The sequence below is a fragment of the Rhinolophus sinicus genome, linkage group LG07 (genome assembly GCF_036562045.2).
Source record: "Rhinolophus sinicus isolate RSC01 linkage group LG07, ASM3656204v1, whole genome shotgun sequence".
In the NCBI taxonomy this organism is placed as follows: Eukaryota; Metazoa; Chordata; class Mammalia; order Chiroptera; family Rhinolophidae; genus Rhinolophus; species Rhinolophus sinicus.
Window position 1 is genome coordinate 79281942 of NC_133757.1, and position 18345 is coordinate 79300286.

The window sequence follows — 18345 nt, forward strand, 5'->3', positions numbered from 1 at the left end:
TGTTGGAACCCACAGGCAGACTGCCCATCCCTCCCCTGGGACCACTGAGGCTGGTGCAAGGCTTTGTGAGGCCCCAGAGGCTACAGGGAGGTGGCAAGAATGCTGACCTGAGTCCCCATGTCCCCAGATAACGTGCAGGTGGGCAAACAGGCAATGGGACAAGAAAAGGCCGCGTTTGCTTTGCTTGTGTCTGGTGAGCATGTTCCCCAGTGAAGGTCCTGACTTCTAAGACTCAGACGTGTTCTGTGCCACGTGGAACAGTGAACAACTCGGCTCCCATCAGGCACTGGATACTCTGCAGGTTTATTTCTTAAATTCAACTAGGAAACAACCTTGGTGCTTAGAAAGGCCCACGTGAAACAATGCACAGTCACTCACTACTGGCCCCACTGGTATAAGGTGCTGGACAATGCTGCTGGAGGGACTGATGGGTGGTCAGGGTGGCCGGTCCCAACAAGAGGAGTCCGGGATGAGCCACCCACAAAGGCGATGGGGATGTCCAAGCCATCTCAGTTGGGTTATGTGGGATGTCACCACCAACACAGAGTCTGGGCTGTCCCTAGCAAGGCCAGCAGGGACATTCAACAGCTGGAACCTGAGGCCATCTCAGAAGCCACCAACAGCAGATATCCCCCCTCTCCCAAAGTAGCCACACTGGATGGGGACATCCAAGAGGCCCTTGCCAGCGTGAGTATCGGATTGGTGGGCCCACCAGCCACCTAGCACAGTCTTCAGGGCCCCTCTAGCAGGAGCTCCGTGGAGATGCCTGAACAGGGACACCTACACAGGGGCAACATCCAAGTGGTCACCATCGATTCTGGAAGTTTCCAGGGCATCAGGAAAGGCAGATGGCACAGGAGACCCACCAGACAAGGAAAGGACCAAAGGCAACTGGCCCAACCTAGGAGCAATTTCCAGCTGACCTGGAGGTCCCTTGCCAATGACCCCTGCACCCAGTGTGGGACGGGAAGACCACCCCCAGCTCCTCCATTTGGCTGGGAGGGCCAGGGGCCTGCCTGGAGTTCACACAGGGCTACAACATCCTGAAACCCAGCAGCCTCAGGAGGCCTGGACTGGGTGGGGGCCCTTAAGGCACAGCTGAGAGGGAGGTGGGGAGGCCCCATTCTGGGTCTAAGATCCAACGGGGATGACAGATGGAGGCCCCACGCAGGCCACAACTCCCAGGGAATGTCTGCTCTGCATTTGACAGAACAGGGGAGGAGAAAGGGAAGAGATGGAGGAAAAGAGGGAAGAGATAAGGGCAGATGGGCACAGCAGGGAGGCTGAGGCCAGGAAGCAGGGAGAAGAGACACACAGACACAGGAGCAGAAGAAGGCAGAGCAGGGCAAGAAGAGCGCGCAGGGGAGCAGGCAGAGGACAGTGAGGGAAGGGGAGAGACACGGGTTCTTCCCGGGGTCCAGTTTCTCGGCCCCAGGACAGGGCAGAGCTGTCTGGCTCCTGCCCACCTTGCTTGCCAGGCCTGGCCAGGAATCTCTGGACAGCAGAGGAGGAGTGTCAGAGGGCAAAGGCACCCGAGCAGATGCGAGTGTAGACATCCTGGTCCAGGGGCAGATAGTGTCCCTGCTTCAGGTCCAGGAAGAAGAGCCGGTCCGAGGTCTGGCGTGGGTCGAAGCCCTCGTGCTGCAACCGCGTCTTCTGGATCTTGAAGGTGCCTGTGGGGGTGTGGGTGGAGGTGGGAGGGGTAGGCACTCAGCAGGAGGCTTCCAGGAGCCCCCAACTCACCATCTTCTCCTGCTCCTCCAGACTTCTGCATAGGCCATCCCCTCGTCTGGGAACATTCTTCCCCGTGTTGCCTGCCCAATTCCCTCTTGTCCTTCAGATTCCAGCTTCATGCCCCCTCCACCAGGGAGGCCTCTTTGACCACCCCCATCACAGCCTGAAACTCTGGGTACTCCCTTCCTGGACACCTGTCCACCCCCCAAGAGATGAAGGCATGGCAAGGTCTGTCACAATAGGTTAGGGGTCAGCAACTTACAGCCCAGGGCAACTTAGAGCCAAGCAATTTACAGCCCAGGCCATGGACCAAATTTGGCCCACCGCCTATTTTTGTAGATAAAGTTTTGTTGGCATAAAGCCATGCCCATTCATTCATGCACGGTCTAAGCTGCTTTTGTACTACAGGGCAGAGCTGAGTTGTTCGGGCAGAGACTGTATGGCCAGCAAAACTGAAAATATTTACTATCCAGGCTTTAAGGAAATGTTTGCACTCCCTCAGTGAACAATTAAAGAAGAGTTTTATGAAAGATAAAGGTTGGGGTTAGTATTAAAAAGTGAGGAAGGACACCTGTGCGTTCTAGAGTTGGGAAGGTTTGTTTTTTTAAAACAAAACTTCAAAAGCATAAACCTAAGACTTTTTTTTTTTTTTTTAAGGAGGCTGCAGCTCCAAGTGGCCCACGCAGGGATCGACTGGTGTTGGTAGCAACACGTGCTAAACAACTGAGCTAACTGGCCACCCCAGATTTTTTTTAAAGGATAAGTATGTGTCAAAACTAAGTCTTTCTAACAAAGGCCATCTATGGACAAAGTGAACAAACTCCCAAATAGGAGGAGAAACTTACAATGTCTGAAATTGCTAAGGAATTAACATCCAGACCATTATGAGGAATTCCCACAAATCAAAAAGAAAGAGAGAGGCAATACAAAGATGGATGAAAGATCTGAGAAAGATCAGAGGTGTGAGATGATTTGCTCAAATTTCCTAGTCATCAGAAAAATGCAGAGACACACAACACTGCAGGACGCCTAGTGGGGGTGGGAGTGAGCAATGGAAATAAATAACTATATAAATAAAACAAGAGAAGGGTCCTGCATAAGCCCACAGTGCCTGCTGGCTGTGAACCATTATGTCAGACTTGGCCCCAGGGGCCTGAACCAGGACAAATACGTAAATGATTGCTGAACCAACAGACTTGGGGGTGGGTGGCACGCGCACCTGTGGTGTCCACCTGGGGTAGGAGGCGCAGGAAGATGGGCCTGGCATAGGGCGCCAGCACCTTTTGCATCTCCTGGTACAGTGCGTTGGGACTCAGCTGGCTGTGGGGGTCCGCGATGGCTGCCATACCTGCTTTGCCTTCTACTCCTAGAGACAGAGGCTCGGTTAAGAACACCATCCTTCACCCCACCATGGGACGAGATATACACTCAAACAGCGGCCCCTGGCCTCTGATCTCCAGTCCCTTCCACCTGGGCTAACACTCGCCAAAGCAGCAAACATTCTATTGAGCTCCTGCTGCACTCCTGCAACCCTGGATCAGAGTCCCTCTTAATAATCCCATTTTTCTGGATGGGGAAAAAGGCTTAAATCACACATGAGGGGTGATTCTAGATCCAGTGACTCCCACCAAGCTGGTGTTTGCAGTTGGCCAGGTTGTGCATTGCCCAAGGGCCCCTGTACTCCCAAGCTCCTCTTGATTGGGCTTCTCTGGGGCTGCCCATACCCTAGGACCACCCCTGAAGGCCCAGCTTGCCTGGCACAGCCACCCCGTACACAGCTACATCTGTCTGGCCCAGCAGGCGGCTCAGCACACCCTCCACCTCAGTGGTGGACACATTCTCCCCACGCCAGCGGAAAGTGTCCCCACTGCGGTCCCGGAAGTACATGTAGCCCAGTTCATCCATCACCAGCACGTCACCTGGCAGAGGGGAGAGGGGCAGGTGAGAGGGCAGCCACCATCCCCACAGCCAGCCCCCAGAGTGTGCATACCTGAGAGGTAGGCGCTGTCACCCTTGTGAAAGACACTCTGGGCAATCTTCTTGCTGGTGGCACTCTCGCTGATGTAGCCATCGAAACGACGCAGTGGGTCCTGCTGGTTGATCTGGCCCACGAGGAGGCCGGGCTCCCCTGGGGAGAAGGCCACCTGCACTCAGGCTGCACTGGGTGGACAGGGGGTGAGGGCCCCAGCTCCCAGAGGACAGGCTTAAATCACACATGAGGGGTGATTCTAGATCCAGTTGTGTGCACTCACCAGCCTGGCATGGGATACAGAGACCCTGGGCATCCCGCAGTAGTTCCATGGTGTCCTCGTTGACCTTCACCAGCCGGATGGGGTATACGTGGGGCAGGATGCGGCTGTTGAAGCCACAGGAGCCGACCTGGGATAAGGCAACTGAGTTGGCAAGGAGCCCTGGGGTGACACACTGTCCTCCCCGACACCTTGCCTCGTCTGCCCCAGGGCCTGGAAGAGCATTCCCAGTGTCACCCCAGCTAATGACCTGGAGTGATCTGAAAAATAAGGGTATTAAGTAGAGTGATGCCCCCCCCAGAACTCATGCCCCCTCCATCGCCTGGTCTATAAAACCCTCTACACTGGCAAGAAGTGGGCACCTGGAGTGATCCTGGAGCCACGTGGGGGCACGGACAGAGCTCATCTGTGCACAGAGCTGCCAGTGGGGGGCGCTGCACTGAGCTCAGGATGTTGGATAAGCATAACACACTCAATGAACTGTTAATCTCTTTTACAGAAGAGGAAACTGAGGCCCAAGGAGCCTGAGAGACTTGCCCAGTAGGAGGGAATCAGCACCCCACCTCTACCCTAAGTGACTCTGAGCCCTGCTCTCCCTGCCACTTCCCCAGGTGTAAATTGAGGCTCAGAAAGGCTGAGGCACGTGCCCAGGGCACACAGCCACACCATGGACTTGAATGCAAGGGCAACAGTCACATGATTAACTGCACGCTGGAGGAGGGTCCCCGTGTGCCTTTCGTGGGGAGTCGTCCAAGGAGATTCCCCCTCCTCCACCCATACACCCCCTCCTGTGAACCCCGGGGCCACAGGGGTCCTTATACCCCGACCTACGGCTGGCGCCCCGCTGTGCCTACCTTCCCGTCCATGTTGGCGATGCTGCAGTTGCACTCAGTGGCACCATAGAACTCGCCAATCTGGCGCACGCGGAAGCGCTTGGTGAACTCCTCCCAGATGGCCGGCCGCAGCCCGTTGCCCACGGCCAGGCGCACGTGGTGCCGCCCCTCCGCCTCTCGCACTGGTTGCTTCAGCAGGTAGCGGCAGATCTCCCCGATGTACTGGACCACCTGGCAGAGGGGGAGCACTCCATGAGCGGTCACGAGAGCTGGAGGAGAGCTCGACACCCCAGGACACCTTCCCACACCCATAGTGCTATAAAAAAATGGCCCCTAAGGATGATAACTGGGGAAACAGCTCAGTCCTCTCAAGGGTACAGATGTGCCTTCTATGCGAGTGGATGCATCTGGGTCCCTCCACTCCCCTCTGCAGTCTCTATCCCGCACCTCCTGCACCCCACGCAAGGCAGGAAGGCAAGCCACAGTGCTGACACCCCACAAGGCCACCTCAGCCCAGAGCCCATGTGCTCTCTGCTGTCCCACGCTGACCCTGAGAGCCCGGCCAGCTGAGCCCAGGCTGTCCAGGCTGCTCCTGGGAGGGGACCACCGTCAGGTATGTGCTCATTGTCGCCTCCCTGAAGTCACAGCAGACCCAGCTCCAGTTGTCCACGGAGTCACCTGCTCATTGGTGCCCCATGAAGGCGGCACCTGGACAGGAGCTGGGAGGGGATCCTCAACCTTGGACCCCCAGCTATGACTGGTGTCAGGGTGTCTGTGTACACTCAGGGTATACATCTGAGTGGGTGTGGAAAGACAAAGGCACTTTGTCTTAACCACGTTCACTTAACCATTTTTAAGTGCACAGTTCAGTGGCATTAAGTACATTCATATTGTTGAACAACCATCCCACCATCCATCTCCAGAACTTTTCATCTTCCCAAACTGAAACTCTGTCCCCATTAAACACTAACTCCCCATTCCCCCACCCCAGCCCTTGGCACCCACCATTCTACTACCGTGTTTCCCCGAAAATAAGACCTAGCCAGACCATCAGCTCTAACACATTTTTTGGAGCAAAAATTAAGACCGGGTCTGATAATAATTTTTGCTCCAAAAGACGCGTTAGAGCTGATGGTCCGGCTAGGTCTTATTTTTGGGTAAACACGGTACCTGTCTCAATGAATCTGACTCCTCTAGGGACCTCATATAAGTGGGATCACACAGTATTTGTTCCTTTGTGTCTGGCGTATTCACTTATCATAATGTGATCAAGGTTTGCCCACATTGTACCAGGTGTCAGAATTTCCTTTTTATAGCAGAATAATATTCCATTGTATGGATGGGGAAATATTTTGCTCTTCCATTCATCTGTCGACAGATACTTGGGTTGCTTCCATATTTTAGCTATTGTGAATAATGCTTCTATGAATATGGCTGTACAAATATCTCTTTGAGACCCTGCTTTTAAATCTTTTGTTTTAAAAACAGTCCTCACAAAACACAAATAGACACACAGTATGATTCCAATTACAGGAAATGTCCAGAACAGGCAAATCCAGAGACAGAAAGCAGATTGGTGGTTGCCAGGGGTTATTAGAGGAGGATGGGGAGTGACTGCTAATGGGGAGGGGGTTTCCATTTGGATGGAAATTTTCTGGAACTAAATAGAGGTAACGGTTGCACAACACTGAATGTACTAGATGTCACTGAATTGTTCACTTTAAAATGGCTAACTTTATTTATGTGAATTTCACCTCAGTTTAAAAAACAAAAATAGTCCTCATCTTTCAGAGATTTTCCTGAAACATCTACGCAAAAAGCACATTGCTGTCTGGTGGCTTCATAACAATACAGAAAGTGGAATGTGGGTGGGGGTGAAGGGGGCAGGACAGAATGATTGATGGCCCCTGGAGCCAGTGACAGGTGCTTGGGAATCCCCTATACTTTTCTGTCCACATTTGTATGTATTTGTAACTCTCAATAATTACATTTTAAAAACCAGATTCTGCATTTCAAGATTCAGATTAGCAATTTTCCCCAAGACCTCTCCTACAAGTGGAGCATAAATCCTCAAAAGCAGAGCAGAACACAGTCATTGCCCCACAGGGTACCCCAGGATGCTCTGCCCAGAGCCCCTGCCCTGCCCAGCTGTGTGACCTGGGCAAGTGGCTGAACCTCTCTGGGCCCCACCTGTCCAAGGGGGGGTGGTACCTGCCAATTTGCCAGTCCCTTGGCACACCCCATTCTCTCCCAACCTTCCCTCCTTCCTGCTGGAGAAATGGGCTAGCACCTGTATTTCCACCCCAACAGCACTAAAATCCTTGGCCTGGGTTCTTCTCACCGAGGGGAGGAAAGGAGAGGAAGGGATATGTCTTAGCCCACCTGCTCTCCAGGACTGCAGATGTCCTTCTCCTCCTCTGCCTCATGCTCACCCCTCCTGGAAGCCCCATACCTTGTGGCCTTACAGAGCCCAGGGCAGTGATTACACCCACTAGTCTCATTTCCATGCAGCCACCCGCAGGGAAGACCCTCCCTGACAGGGCCCAAGGCACAGGGAGGCAGTGCCTTAGGGAACTCAGGCAACCTGGGCCCCATCCCAGCCTTGTTACAAGCCTCAGTTTCCCAATCTGCAAAATAGGCATGATGCCATTGCCCACTTCCAAGAGGTTATAAGGAGCCAGTGAGTTTACACATGGACGGTTTAACCCTGCGCTGGATATAGAGCACATGCTCAAGAAACACTGGCCACCCTTCTGTCCCCATCCAGGGGCCCTGAAGAGGAAGGGGGAGCAGGCAGTGCCATCATGGTGGACCCGCAGGAGGGGGTGGGGCCTGACCGTGCAGTTGTACTTGACGCAGTCATCCCAGAAGCGGCTGGCTGAGAACTTCTTGCGGAGGACGACAGTCAGTCCGTAGATAAGACACTGTCCCACGCCCATGATGTTCCCTACAGAGGGCAAGCTTAGTGAGGGGTCCCCAGTCTTCAACCCCACCCAGCCCTGCCCAAACCTCCTCTTCGTACCTGCTGAGTGGTACAGGGGCAGGCAGTCGTAGAGTACATCTGCCACCCGCATGCTATAGGCATGGTGGCCGAAGGCTGCGATGCGATAGTACCTGTGGGTGCAGGGAGTGCAGGGGCTGGGACTACAGTCCCCTAGGGTATGGGAGTGAGGGGACAGAGCTGGGAATGGGGACACAGGAGGGAGCCAGGCTGAGCCAGCCCAGCTCGCAGGGGGCTGGTGGGAGACGCACATGCAGCAGATAAAGAGAAATTTTCCATAATGTTGGGTGCCCTGAGGACTATAATAGGGAGAGGAGACAGAGAGGCTGAAGGTGACACAGCCAGGGAGGGTGGGGAGCCTTTCTGGAGAAGTGACACTTGAGCTGAGACCTAACCAGAAGGAGCTGAGGAGGCAAGCTAAGGAAGGGTACCCACGTGGTGGGCATAGCACGAACAAAGGCCCTGAGGCCAGAAGGAATCTGGCCAGTCTGAGGAAATGTGAGGGGCCAAGAAGGGAGTGAGCAAGGGGTAGAGAGGAAGAAAACGACATCAGAGAAGTGGCAGGGCCACACAAAACAAATGGGGATTTTATTCTGAGGGCCGAGGAAAGCACAGGGAGGTTTGGCACAGGGGAGGTATGATTTAGGACTCTAAACACGCCTGTGGCTGCTGCAGGGACATCAGGTACAGCAGTGGGGGCGGCAGGAGGCCGAGGAGGGTTGGGGGGGGTCCAAGTGAAGGGGGGTATGTGGAAAAAAGTGGACAAATTGAGGGGACAGGCTCTGCTGAAGGGCTGGATGTGGGGAAGAAGTAGGGCAACGGGGGGGCCCAGAGCACCAGGCATAGGGCACCACTGCCTCCTGGGATGGGCCTTGGTTTTTATGGGGTTGGGATCAAGATGCCCACAGACCCCAACAGGAGCTAGGGTTTGGGGGTCAGGCTGTAGAGAAGGTCTGGAGTTACTCTCTGGGCTGAGGACAGTGCCCAAGGGCCCCTTACCTGCTGTGCACGACAATGGCAGCCTTGGGCAGCCCCGTGGTCCCTGACGTATAGATGTAGAAGAGTCGATCTGTGGGAGATGCGAGTGTTGGGAACTGGGTGCTTGGCAGACGGAATGAGGGGACAGGATGGGCATTAATGGCGGAGGGGGCCCCTACCCTGGACTCACCATCCATGCCTTTGCCAGGAGACTGGGCCAATGGGGCTGTGGACGCCTCCTTTAGCATTGGGTCCAGGAGCTGAGTGTCTGGACAGACACCCTCAGGACTCAAGTCTCCAGAGCAGAACTTGAGCAGACTCTTCCCCAGCTGTCCGCTCACCTCAGCCACCGCTACAGCCCCAAACAGACGTGTCATGGTCAAGGATGGGCAGGCCCTTCCCAAGGCCTGGGATGCACCATCTGCCTGCCCCAGGCAGCCCCAGGCCCCTGCCCAATATGATGCCCACACCCAGCCTCACCCGCTGCCAGTTCCCCTCCGAAGATGAGGGCCTTGGCGCCCGAGGTGCCCAGGCAGAAGGCCAAGGGCTCACGCCGCAGGTTGACATTGAGCAGCGCAGCCTCCACACCCGCCTTGGCCAGGCCCAGCCACAGCCCCACGAACTCGGGCCGGCCCTCCAGGAAGATGGCCACCACGTCGCCTGGCACGAGGCCCAGCTGGTGGAAGACATTGGCCACGGCATTGGAGTAGGCTTCCAGCTGAGCGAAGGTCCAGCACGCGCCACTGCCTGCATCCACCAGGGCCAGGCGGTCAGGCTGCTGCCGAGCCACGACCTGGAAGATCCGCGGGATGGTGTGGTGGGCGCGCTGGTGCCGCCACAGCTCCAGGCGCACGCGAATCAGCACAGAGAGGCCGCTGGGAGGGGGGGACGGAGGGGATGGTGTCACTGGGTACCAGGCCCAGCCCCGGATGACCTCTGCCCCCAAGCCTCCGCCCCGTGTCCCCATCTGGAGAAAGCAGAGGAAAAGGTCCCTGCACCCCTGAGGGCGGTGAGGGTTCAAAGAGGACTCTTTGATTGGTGGGTCTCTGAGGGCACTAAAGGCCATTTACCAACCAGCCCAGAGGACATGGATGGATTCTCAAAGCTGGCCAGGCCGTGCGGTACAAATCAGAGTTGCTCTGCCTTCCTCCATCCAGCTTGCTCGGTGACCCTGAGGGCCTAGTCCTGTCTTCATTTCTCTCCCCTGGGACGTCCCAAGTGCCCCACGCTGAACCCCCACCACCTCTAGCTTCTACCCCTTATGCTCCACCTGCCCCAACCAGGGCCCAGGGTCGAGCCCTGAGCTGGGCAGCTGCTCCACCCTCTAGTCACTGGATGGCACCAGGCACAGGTGGCCAGGGAAAAAGCGGCCTCTGCCCCAGGTGAAGCTACAAGACCTGTTAGTAGAGAGATGGAGGAGATGCAACGTGATGAGCGTTTGAAGCAGGTGTCTCACTCCCCCTTCCCCACCAGCTAGTGGATACTGCCATGTTTCCCCAAAAATTAGGTCTTATTTTCGGAGAAACACAGTAGGAGGGAGCAGGACCCCCAACTGGAAGTAGTCAGGTCTCTCCATGATCATGTGGAGGTAAGCAGCCACCACGATGCCAGGCCGTCAGATGAGTAAGAAATGAATTATTTTGTTGTTTTAAGTAAACAAAAATTGCTTCAGATCACAGAACCAAGAAATCCAGCATTTCTTAGGGCAGCAGCTCAAGAAACAAGTGGCTCCCCAGGCTTTAATATGGCTCCCTGTCCCGCCACCCAGAGTCTCTGGCTCTGAGAGGTAACCTTGAGCTGGGTTAAGCCACTGGCATTGGGGAATGGACTGTTCCAGCAGCTTGCTTTTCCCTACCCAATATAGGCATAGTCTTGACTTTGCCCCTACTGAGGCCTCATCTAGCCATCGTGTCCCACCAGCTTTAACGTCAAATTCATTATCAAATCCATCCTTTGCATCCCCGCTACGTCCCCCCTGCCTCCTTGATTCCCTGCAACGGCTTCCTTATATCCTTGGACTCAACATGTCCACAGCAGACCTCAGCACTGACATTCATTCATTCATTCATTCATTTCCTCCTTCATTTACGCAGGCAGCTGATGTGTACCAGTATCTATTGTGTGTGCTAGGCACTGTTTTCAGCTCAGAGATGACCATATCTGACCCTCAGGGGCTCACAGTCCTCCCAGGAGAGAGAACTCCCTCCTCATACATGAACGAGCACAAGGGAAGTGCTTGCTGGTGACAAGGCCCTGACTGGTAATGCAGTCATAGAGACGTGGACAGGGGCAGGGGTGGCAGTGGCCCTGGAGACAGGCAGGCAGGTCACGTCTGAGCAAGGCCTGACAAGGCTAGAAGGAGTAGCCATGGGGAAAGCTGGGATGTACAAGCAGTGAGTGCAAAGAGCATGGGGTGGGAATGGGCCTGGGGAATGAGGCACATTTGAGAACCAGAGCAGAGGTCAGTGTGGCGGGAATCAGGCGAGAGGGAGTGGAGGGAGATGAGGTCCCGGTGGGAAGGTGGGTTTGTTACGGGAGAGGATATACAGGCCGCTGGCATCTGAAGTTTTTAAAAACAAGGGGTCAGGGTTCTGATGAGATTTATGAAACTTCCTGCTTGGGTCATACTGCTTACTCTGGAGGCCCCTGGAAGCCCCTTCATCTGCTACTGGGAAAGTACCAGGGTTTTGTGACCCTGCGGAACCCCAGCAACCAAACACATGCTACCCACCAGCACTGAGCTATGCGTAGCCCCAAATGCCTGCCAAACAATGGGGTCCTCCAAACATCCTTGCTGCTCCTGCCCCCCACCCTAAAGCCTCCCAGGGCTCGGCCCACTGCTCTCCCATAACAGCAGAGATTCCCCAAATGGGCCAGACTGGGTCAGAGTTACACAAGAGGCGAGAGTCATTCCCAGCATGGAAAGGAAAATGCGGGCAGAGGGTGTGGGGCAGGCATTTGCTGCTTGAGGTAGTTGGCTTAGAGTCTTTCATCCTGAATCTTCTGTGACTTACTTAAAAGTGAAAATTACAAGTGATGGTGGAAAGAAGAAAGAGAGCACCAGGTGAGGAACAGGCTGGAAAATGTGCGAAACAGGATGGAAAATGTGCACATTTCTAGGCACAGAGAACAAGACAAGGTCTATACAGATTTCCATAACCATATCTTGGGAAAGAGACACTGAGGAAATAAATTGCAGGGCTGGGGGCATTGAAGAGAGGTCAATTTTCCCTGCACAACCCTCTAGAACATTTGATGTTTGTAACATGTATTATATATTAACTATTACAAAAAATAAGTAAAGACATAAAATATTAAAAGTTAGCTGTTTACACATCCCCCTGCCTGGTCAAAGCCCCATGGCTCATCCATTCAACTAATAAATAGAGGAGCTAAGATGAGCAGCCTCTGTGTTTCTTGAGTACCTACTATGTGCTGGGCACTGTGCTAACTCTCCGGCTAACTTACTAACTTACGGCTACTCTCCAAAGTAGTGTCCTAAGATCCCCATTTGTCAGATGATGGATGAGCTGCAAGCTCAGAGAAGTAAATTAGCACGCCCAAGGTCACACAAGAGACAGGGACAAAACAACCCAGAACAAGGTCCCCTGGCAGAATCCTTCTGCTCCTCTTCAGGCTGGCCACGAAGGCAGGCCAAGTGCCCATGGTGCACACAGCAGGTGATTACTTCATGCTTCTTGAAGGAGAGGCATTGCATAAGGACTGTTCTTACAGATGAAGGAATTGGGACACAGAGGGCAATGGTCCACGGGCCAAGAAGGGGCACAGCCAAAATCCACAGCTAGACATGCTGGGTCCAGCCACCAAGCTCCTAACCACCAGCTTACATAGCCACCAAGGCACCCATTGCCAGCTGATGGCATCAGAATCAACACATTTGAGTGCCTACTGTGTGCCCAGCTGTCCTTAGAGTTTCCCTGATAAAGCACCCCAAGAGGCCCATAGAAGTACTACTGTTATAGCCATGGGGAGAGGGCCATCAGCGAGGTTGGGAAACACAGGAAGCAGCCCCTGCAAGGAAGCTCCCCGTCCACAGATGACACAGTAAGAAAAAGGAACTGAGGCTGCAGCTGGTCACATTCCGGGTATGTGAGCACTCAGAGCAGGGGCACAACCCTCATGGCCTGTCTCCTGTCCATCCTGCCTTAGTCCCTAGGCTCTCTGGAGCACACCCACACAGGCGGGCAGTGGACACCAGTGCTCCGCTCCAGCCACATGCCTGGGCAGCAGCCCAAGCCATCCCCACCCTGGGGACAAAGTGGCCACTCTCTGCTTCTGGGCCCTTCCCAAGACCTCTCCTAGTCCCTCTGCTCCTCTGCCCCCTCCTGTTTTCACTGGGGGCAGGAAGAAACCAACAAGGTTAAATGTGGTCAGATTTCATGCCATGATTACAGGACAAGTTGGGAGAACTGGGGCAGGGTGCTTAAATTATTTTCTGAATCCAGGGTCCAAATTCAGGCCCCACCACCACCCCGGCATAGCACAGAGGCCAGGAACACAGACTCTGAAGCCCTACCCCTTCCTGGCTGTGTGTTCCTGGGCAAATGACCTCACCTCTCTGTGCCTTGGTTCTCCAACATGTAAAATGGGGTTCATAAATATTCCTTCCTCACAGGGCTGGGAGAGCATTAGAACAAGGCCTGGTACACAGAGAGGACTATACAAGCTACATTAGTTAGCTACTACTGCATAACAAATTACCCCCCAAATTACTACTGGAAGTATTTATTATCTCACAGTTCCTGTGGGCCAGGAATCTGGGAGCAGCTTAGTGGGGTGGTTCTGGTTCGGGGTCTCTTGTAAGACTACAATCAAGGTGTCAGCTGAAGCTGTGGTCATCTCAAGGTTTCACTAGCAGATAATTCATTTTCAAGTTCATTTATGTGGGTCTCTCCACGAGGCTGCCTCACATCACGGCAGCCAGCTTTTCCCAAAGGGAGTGACCCAAGAGAAGGCACCCAAGATGGGAGCCACAGTCCTTTTTATTACCTAATCTCAGAAGTAATATCCCATCACTTCTGCTGCGTTTTATTCATTAGAAGTGAGTTACTAGGTCCAGCCCACTCTGAAAAGAAGGGAATCAGGTAAGAGCATGAAGACCAGGAGGTGGGGCCATCTGCAAGGCTGCCTCCTACAGAAAAGTGTGTCAAGCCCTGTGTCAAGGACTTGGAGTGGACCCCGTTCCTGCCCTGTCCCCAGGGGAGACAGGGCCAGGCATGGATAATCCTGCCTCCACGGGACACACCTGGGCCTGGGCGAGCCCAAGAAGGTAGGGAAGGACTGCCAACCATGCTCCTGTTATGTTCAAACCTGAGTGGAGGCCAGGGCCACAGAGCTACAACAACCAACACAGTCTCCACCTGAGGCCCCACAGGGTCCACAGTCTAATATGGGGAGCGAAACCCAAGAATTAAAAGGCAAGAAAGCAGGCTCATTAGATAATTACAAATGATAAATGCTGCTAGTGTTACAAGTCAAGTTTTGGAACCACACTGCCTGGGTACAAATCTTGTCCCCATGAACTTGCCACCTGTGTGTGTGATCTTGGGCTAGTGACAAAACCATGTTGTACCTCAGTCTGCTCATCTGTAAGATGAGGACAACAGAGCACCCACTTCGCAGGATTGTAGGGAGGGTTTGAAGGAGTCATGTTTAGCACAGCACCTGGCATGAAGGGAGCCCTCTGTAAATGTTGGCTGCTCTGCCTGAGAGCAACAAGGTTTGCATGTGGAGGGGATGGGGGGTGTGAGATGCGTGTCAGGGAAGGGATCTATGAGAACATGACATTTAGGCCATGGCATGATGAAAATACAGAGTGAGGAAGAGTGATCTGGGCAGAGGGAACAGCAAGTGCAAAGGCCCTGGGGCTGAAACAAAGCTGAGCATGTTTAGAAACAACAAAGAGGGCAGTGTAGCTGCAAGAGTGACAAAAGAGAGGAGGTTGGGGACATGATCAGAAACTTCGTGTGGTCTAGATTCTAAGGGCAACAAGGAGCCACGGAAGGGTGCTAAGCAGGAAAATTCAGCAGAGTGTCCCCTCAGAGAGGCAATATCATAAACTGGCACCAGGCAGGAGGCCCAGTGTGTTCCAGGCAGATGAAGCAGCCTGAGTCTAACAAAGCAAGATGATTTGGCACGGGGGCGGATGGCTCAGTTGGTTAGCCCAAGAGCTCTGCGCAGCAGGGTTGCGGATTCAATTCCCACATGGGCCAGTGGGCTGCGCCCTCCACAACTAGACTGAAGGACAACTACTTGGAGCTGCTGGGTCCTTGAGAAACATACTGTCCCCCAATGTTCCCCCAATAAAATTTATTTAAAAAATGATGATTTGGGGGCCAGGTGAACCTATGGGGAGAGGTTAGAGAGCAGGGGATAGGGCAGCAGGACCTCTGAAGGCTGAGTCTTTCTCCTGCAGAAAATGGGGGTTGTGGAGGATTAGTGAACAGAGAACACAGTCAAATCTGCAGGGGCATGGGCCAGAGCATGAAGAGGAAAGGACAGGTTCTAGAAGGTCAGAACCAGTCAATTTGCAGTGGAACTTTTCCCAGCTCCACACCATCCCTGATGCTAATAGAACTTGTTTCTTCCCCCTTACAATGGGTTAATCCCCCGTGTCCCCAGGAGGAGAAGGTACCTGCAAAGGCACCAAGCCTGGCAGACCCACAGCAGGTCCTCACATACTCCCCCACACAGGGACTACTACTGAGATTTGCACCTATGGGGACCCCCAGCAACACCTATTTCACCCCAGGAGAATCCCCAACAGCTCCTTTGAGCAAAGCCCTCAGAGACACCCCAGAGGCCTTCCAAGATGCCTGCATACGACACCAGAATCTCTTCCTGAGATCCCAGTCTCCAGAGACCACCAAACAAGTCTTGGAATACATAGCAACCTCTCCAGAGACCCTGAACAACCTCCAAAGTCCCGCAAAGGCACCAACTCTCCAAGAGCCCCTGGCCACAGAGAAACTTGTAAATGGCCCAGAAGAGGCACCCACCCTTCAAAGACCTTAAAAGTCCTTTACAGACACCCCAAGAACCCCTTTCATCCTCTCAAAAGCCCTAAATAGACCCAAAGTGTTTGGGAAGCCCCCAAGGACCACTGGTCAACCCTGTGAACTCCTAGGGACCTGCCAGAATCCCTGAAGAGTCCACAGAGGCCTTCCACAGTCACCAAGGCCCCACAGATAAAACCAAACACCAATCAGCCCCAGTTCTCTACCAACTCCCCACAGACCCCCAAATTGCCCTCCAGCCCTCTGTTGCCACAGCCTCAAGAACACTGAAACCTACTCATCTACCCCCAGAGACCCTCAAGCCGTCCCCTGCAGGTCCCCTCCTAACCCCCCAACCCGTCACTCTTTCAGGCCCAGGCCCAGCCCGTAGCCCCGCCCTCACCCAAGCCCCGCCCCCAGTCTCCAAACCCTCCCCCCAGGCCCTGAGGGCCCCCGCACTCTGTCTCTATATTGTGTTAGCCCCCAGGGCGCACGGCCGGGGACCACGCCAGGGCTGCACTCACAAGAGGTCGCGTCTCGCAGTCTTGCAGACGATGCGCAGGAAACGCCAGCCGCCACCGCCCACGTACACGCCGAGCGCCGCCGCTGCGCTCCAGGTCCACGGCAGCCCCAGCAACCACAGGAGCACCAGCGAGGCTATGGAGGTCGAACCCGCACCCGGAGCCCGCATCCTGGGGAGGTGGAGAGCGCTGAGGCCTCAGATCACTCCGGCCCCGCCCCCAGGGCTAGTTCAACTCCCTGGATGAGCTCCGCCCCCAAGGGCGAGTCCAGGCCTCCCGCTTGGAGCCGGGCCCCGCCCCTTCTCAGGCCCACCTGCTCCGAACCATACCCCGCCCCCATGCCTGGGATTGGCCACATCTCGGTTATATTCCGCCCCCCCAGGGCTCCGCCCCGTCCAAGGCTAAGCACAGGCCTTCCTTCTAGTCCGACACACGCTTTTCCGCCAATCATTAGTACAGGCCACGCCCCCATACACATCTCTTCCACCCTGTCAGTCACTGTCAAGCCCTGTCCCGTGCCTTAACCTAGGTGTGGGACACCAGACCCAAGCTCCACCCTCACGACTCTGCCCCCAAGCCTGAGCTCCACCGTGTTCCCACCACAAACCCAGGCCCTTTCCAGTTACTCCAGCGGACTCCGTCCCTATGCCATGACCTTGTCGCTGTTCGCGGTTCCAGGATCCACCCCCCTTCCTGACCCCAAGCCTGTCCAACCACACGTCCCGGGTTTTCCTGCACCACCTGTACCACCTGTGCCACCTGTCCCTCCTGTACCACCCCGCCACTCATTTGGCCCCACCCCCAGGATAAGCCTCTGACCCCGCCCATAAACACACGCCCCGCCCGTTCTGAGCCAGACTCCGCCCCCAGTCCTGGGGCTGGCTGGCATTCCCAGCCACAGATTCCGTCCCAGGTCACCCGCTCCACCCTCCGGACCTCCCTCAGGCCCACCAAGAGCCCTAGGCCCCGCCCCACCAGCCCGCCCAGGCCCACCCCAAGGTCCTCTTCCGACCAGTCTGGCTCAGAGCCCCTCAGCCGCATAGCGGAGGCCCGCCCCCTTCTGGAGGCCACGACCACAGAGAGGGCGCCTGGACCAGAGAGACAACAGCTAACGAGACCCGGAGGCTAGAACGGTCCGGTTTAGACAGCCGCTGTCTCCATGACAACGAAGTTTCGCCCGCCCCACGCGGAGCGTGTAGGAAACGCTTGCTTCCCGCAACCGAAAGGCGTGGCTCCTTGGCGCTCGCAGTCCCGCTCTAGATGGCATCCAGGGCTCCTACCCTGGGGGACTGGGAAATTGCAGTTCACACTCGGGCCCAGCCTGTACTGGAGTCTTTCCCCAGCTTGTCCTAAATCCAAGCCCAAAGCCTTTTCAATCTTAAACCTACATTCCAGGGACCCAGGCAGTTCTAAACTCACACCCTACCTAGTTTCTACCCAGAAGTTTCTAAATCCAAACTCCACCTTAGTGTGAAAGATATATTTCAAGGACCTATCTAATCCCAAATCCATATCCCAAAATCTTGTCAGTTAAGTCTCAATGTAACACCCCAGGAGACCAGGGAGAACAAAATCCACACACCAGGCCCCCACCCGCCCACAGGAGTCCTTTATTTCCACCCCAAGGTCCTAAATGCTTACCCAGAGACCCAAAAGCCTCACTCCAGATCAGGTGGGGACTGCTCTGTCCTGACTGCACACTGCCCTATACCCTGGCTGACCTGGAGCCGCTCACAGACCCTCAGTTTTGGCTGCTCCCTCGTAGGCTCCCAGAAGCTCAGGCAGGAGGCAGGCACGGATGACCAGGTCAAGACAGAAAACCCCAAACCTAACCCCAGCAGGTGGGCCCTAAGGGGTGGGGGCGTTGGAGAAGGGGGTCTCCGTCTCTGCAGACTCCTGAGCCCTGCTGTGCCTGGTCTGAGTCCACGCGGGCCTCAGCCTTGGATCCCTCCCTGCAGACTCCTCCTCTTCTGGCCCCCTGCCCACCCCACCCCTGCTTGTTTTCTGCCCTGC

General features: G+C 55.0%; 1 protein-coding gene across 4 annotated transcripts; it reads right to left on the reverse strand.

The window, feature by feature from the left end:
- Positions 1–284: 284 nt before the first annotated feature.
- Positions 285–18263, reverse strand: SLC27A1 (solute carrier family 27 member 1). 4 transcript variants are annotated; one of them, XM_019736884.2, is made up of 13 exons: positions 17974–18263; positions 16336–16503; positions 9276–9670; positions 8986–9147; positions 8817–8886; positions 7839–7930; positions 7654–7763; positions 4838–5047; positions 3987–4113; positions 3725–3862; positions 3489–3653; positions 2954–3100; positions 285–1673 (listed from the first exon to the last, which is right to left on the reverse strand). In XM_019736884.2, exons 2-13 carry the CDS (start codon positions 16500–16502, stop codon positions 1516–1518), a joined length of 1941 nt encoding a protein of 646 aa, XP_019592443.2. In that variant the 5' UTR covers position 16503; positions 17974–18263; the 3' UTR covers positions 285–1515. The 4 variants fall into 4 exon arrangements, with proteins under 4 accessions (XP_019592443.2, XP_019592446.2, XP_019592444.2 ...); XM_019736887.2 differs by having other exon boundaries at positions 18072–18246; XM_019736885.2 differs by having other exon boundaries at positions 18054–18246.
- Between the last annotated feature and the right edge of the window lie 82 nt (positions 18264–18345).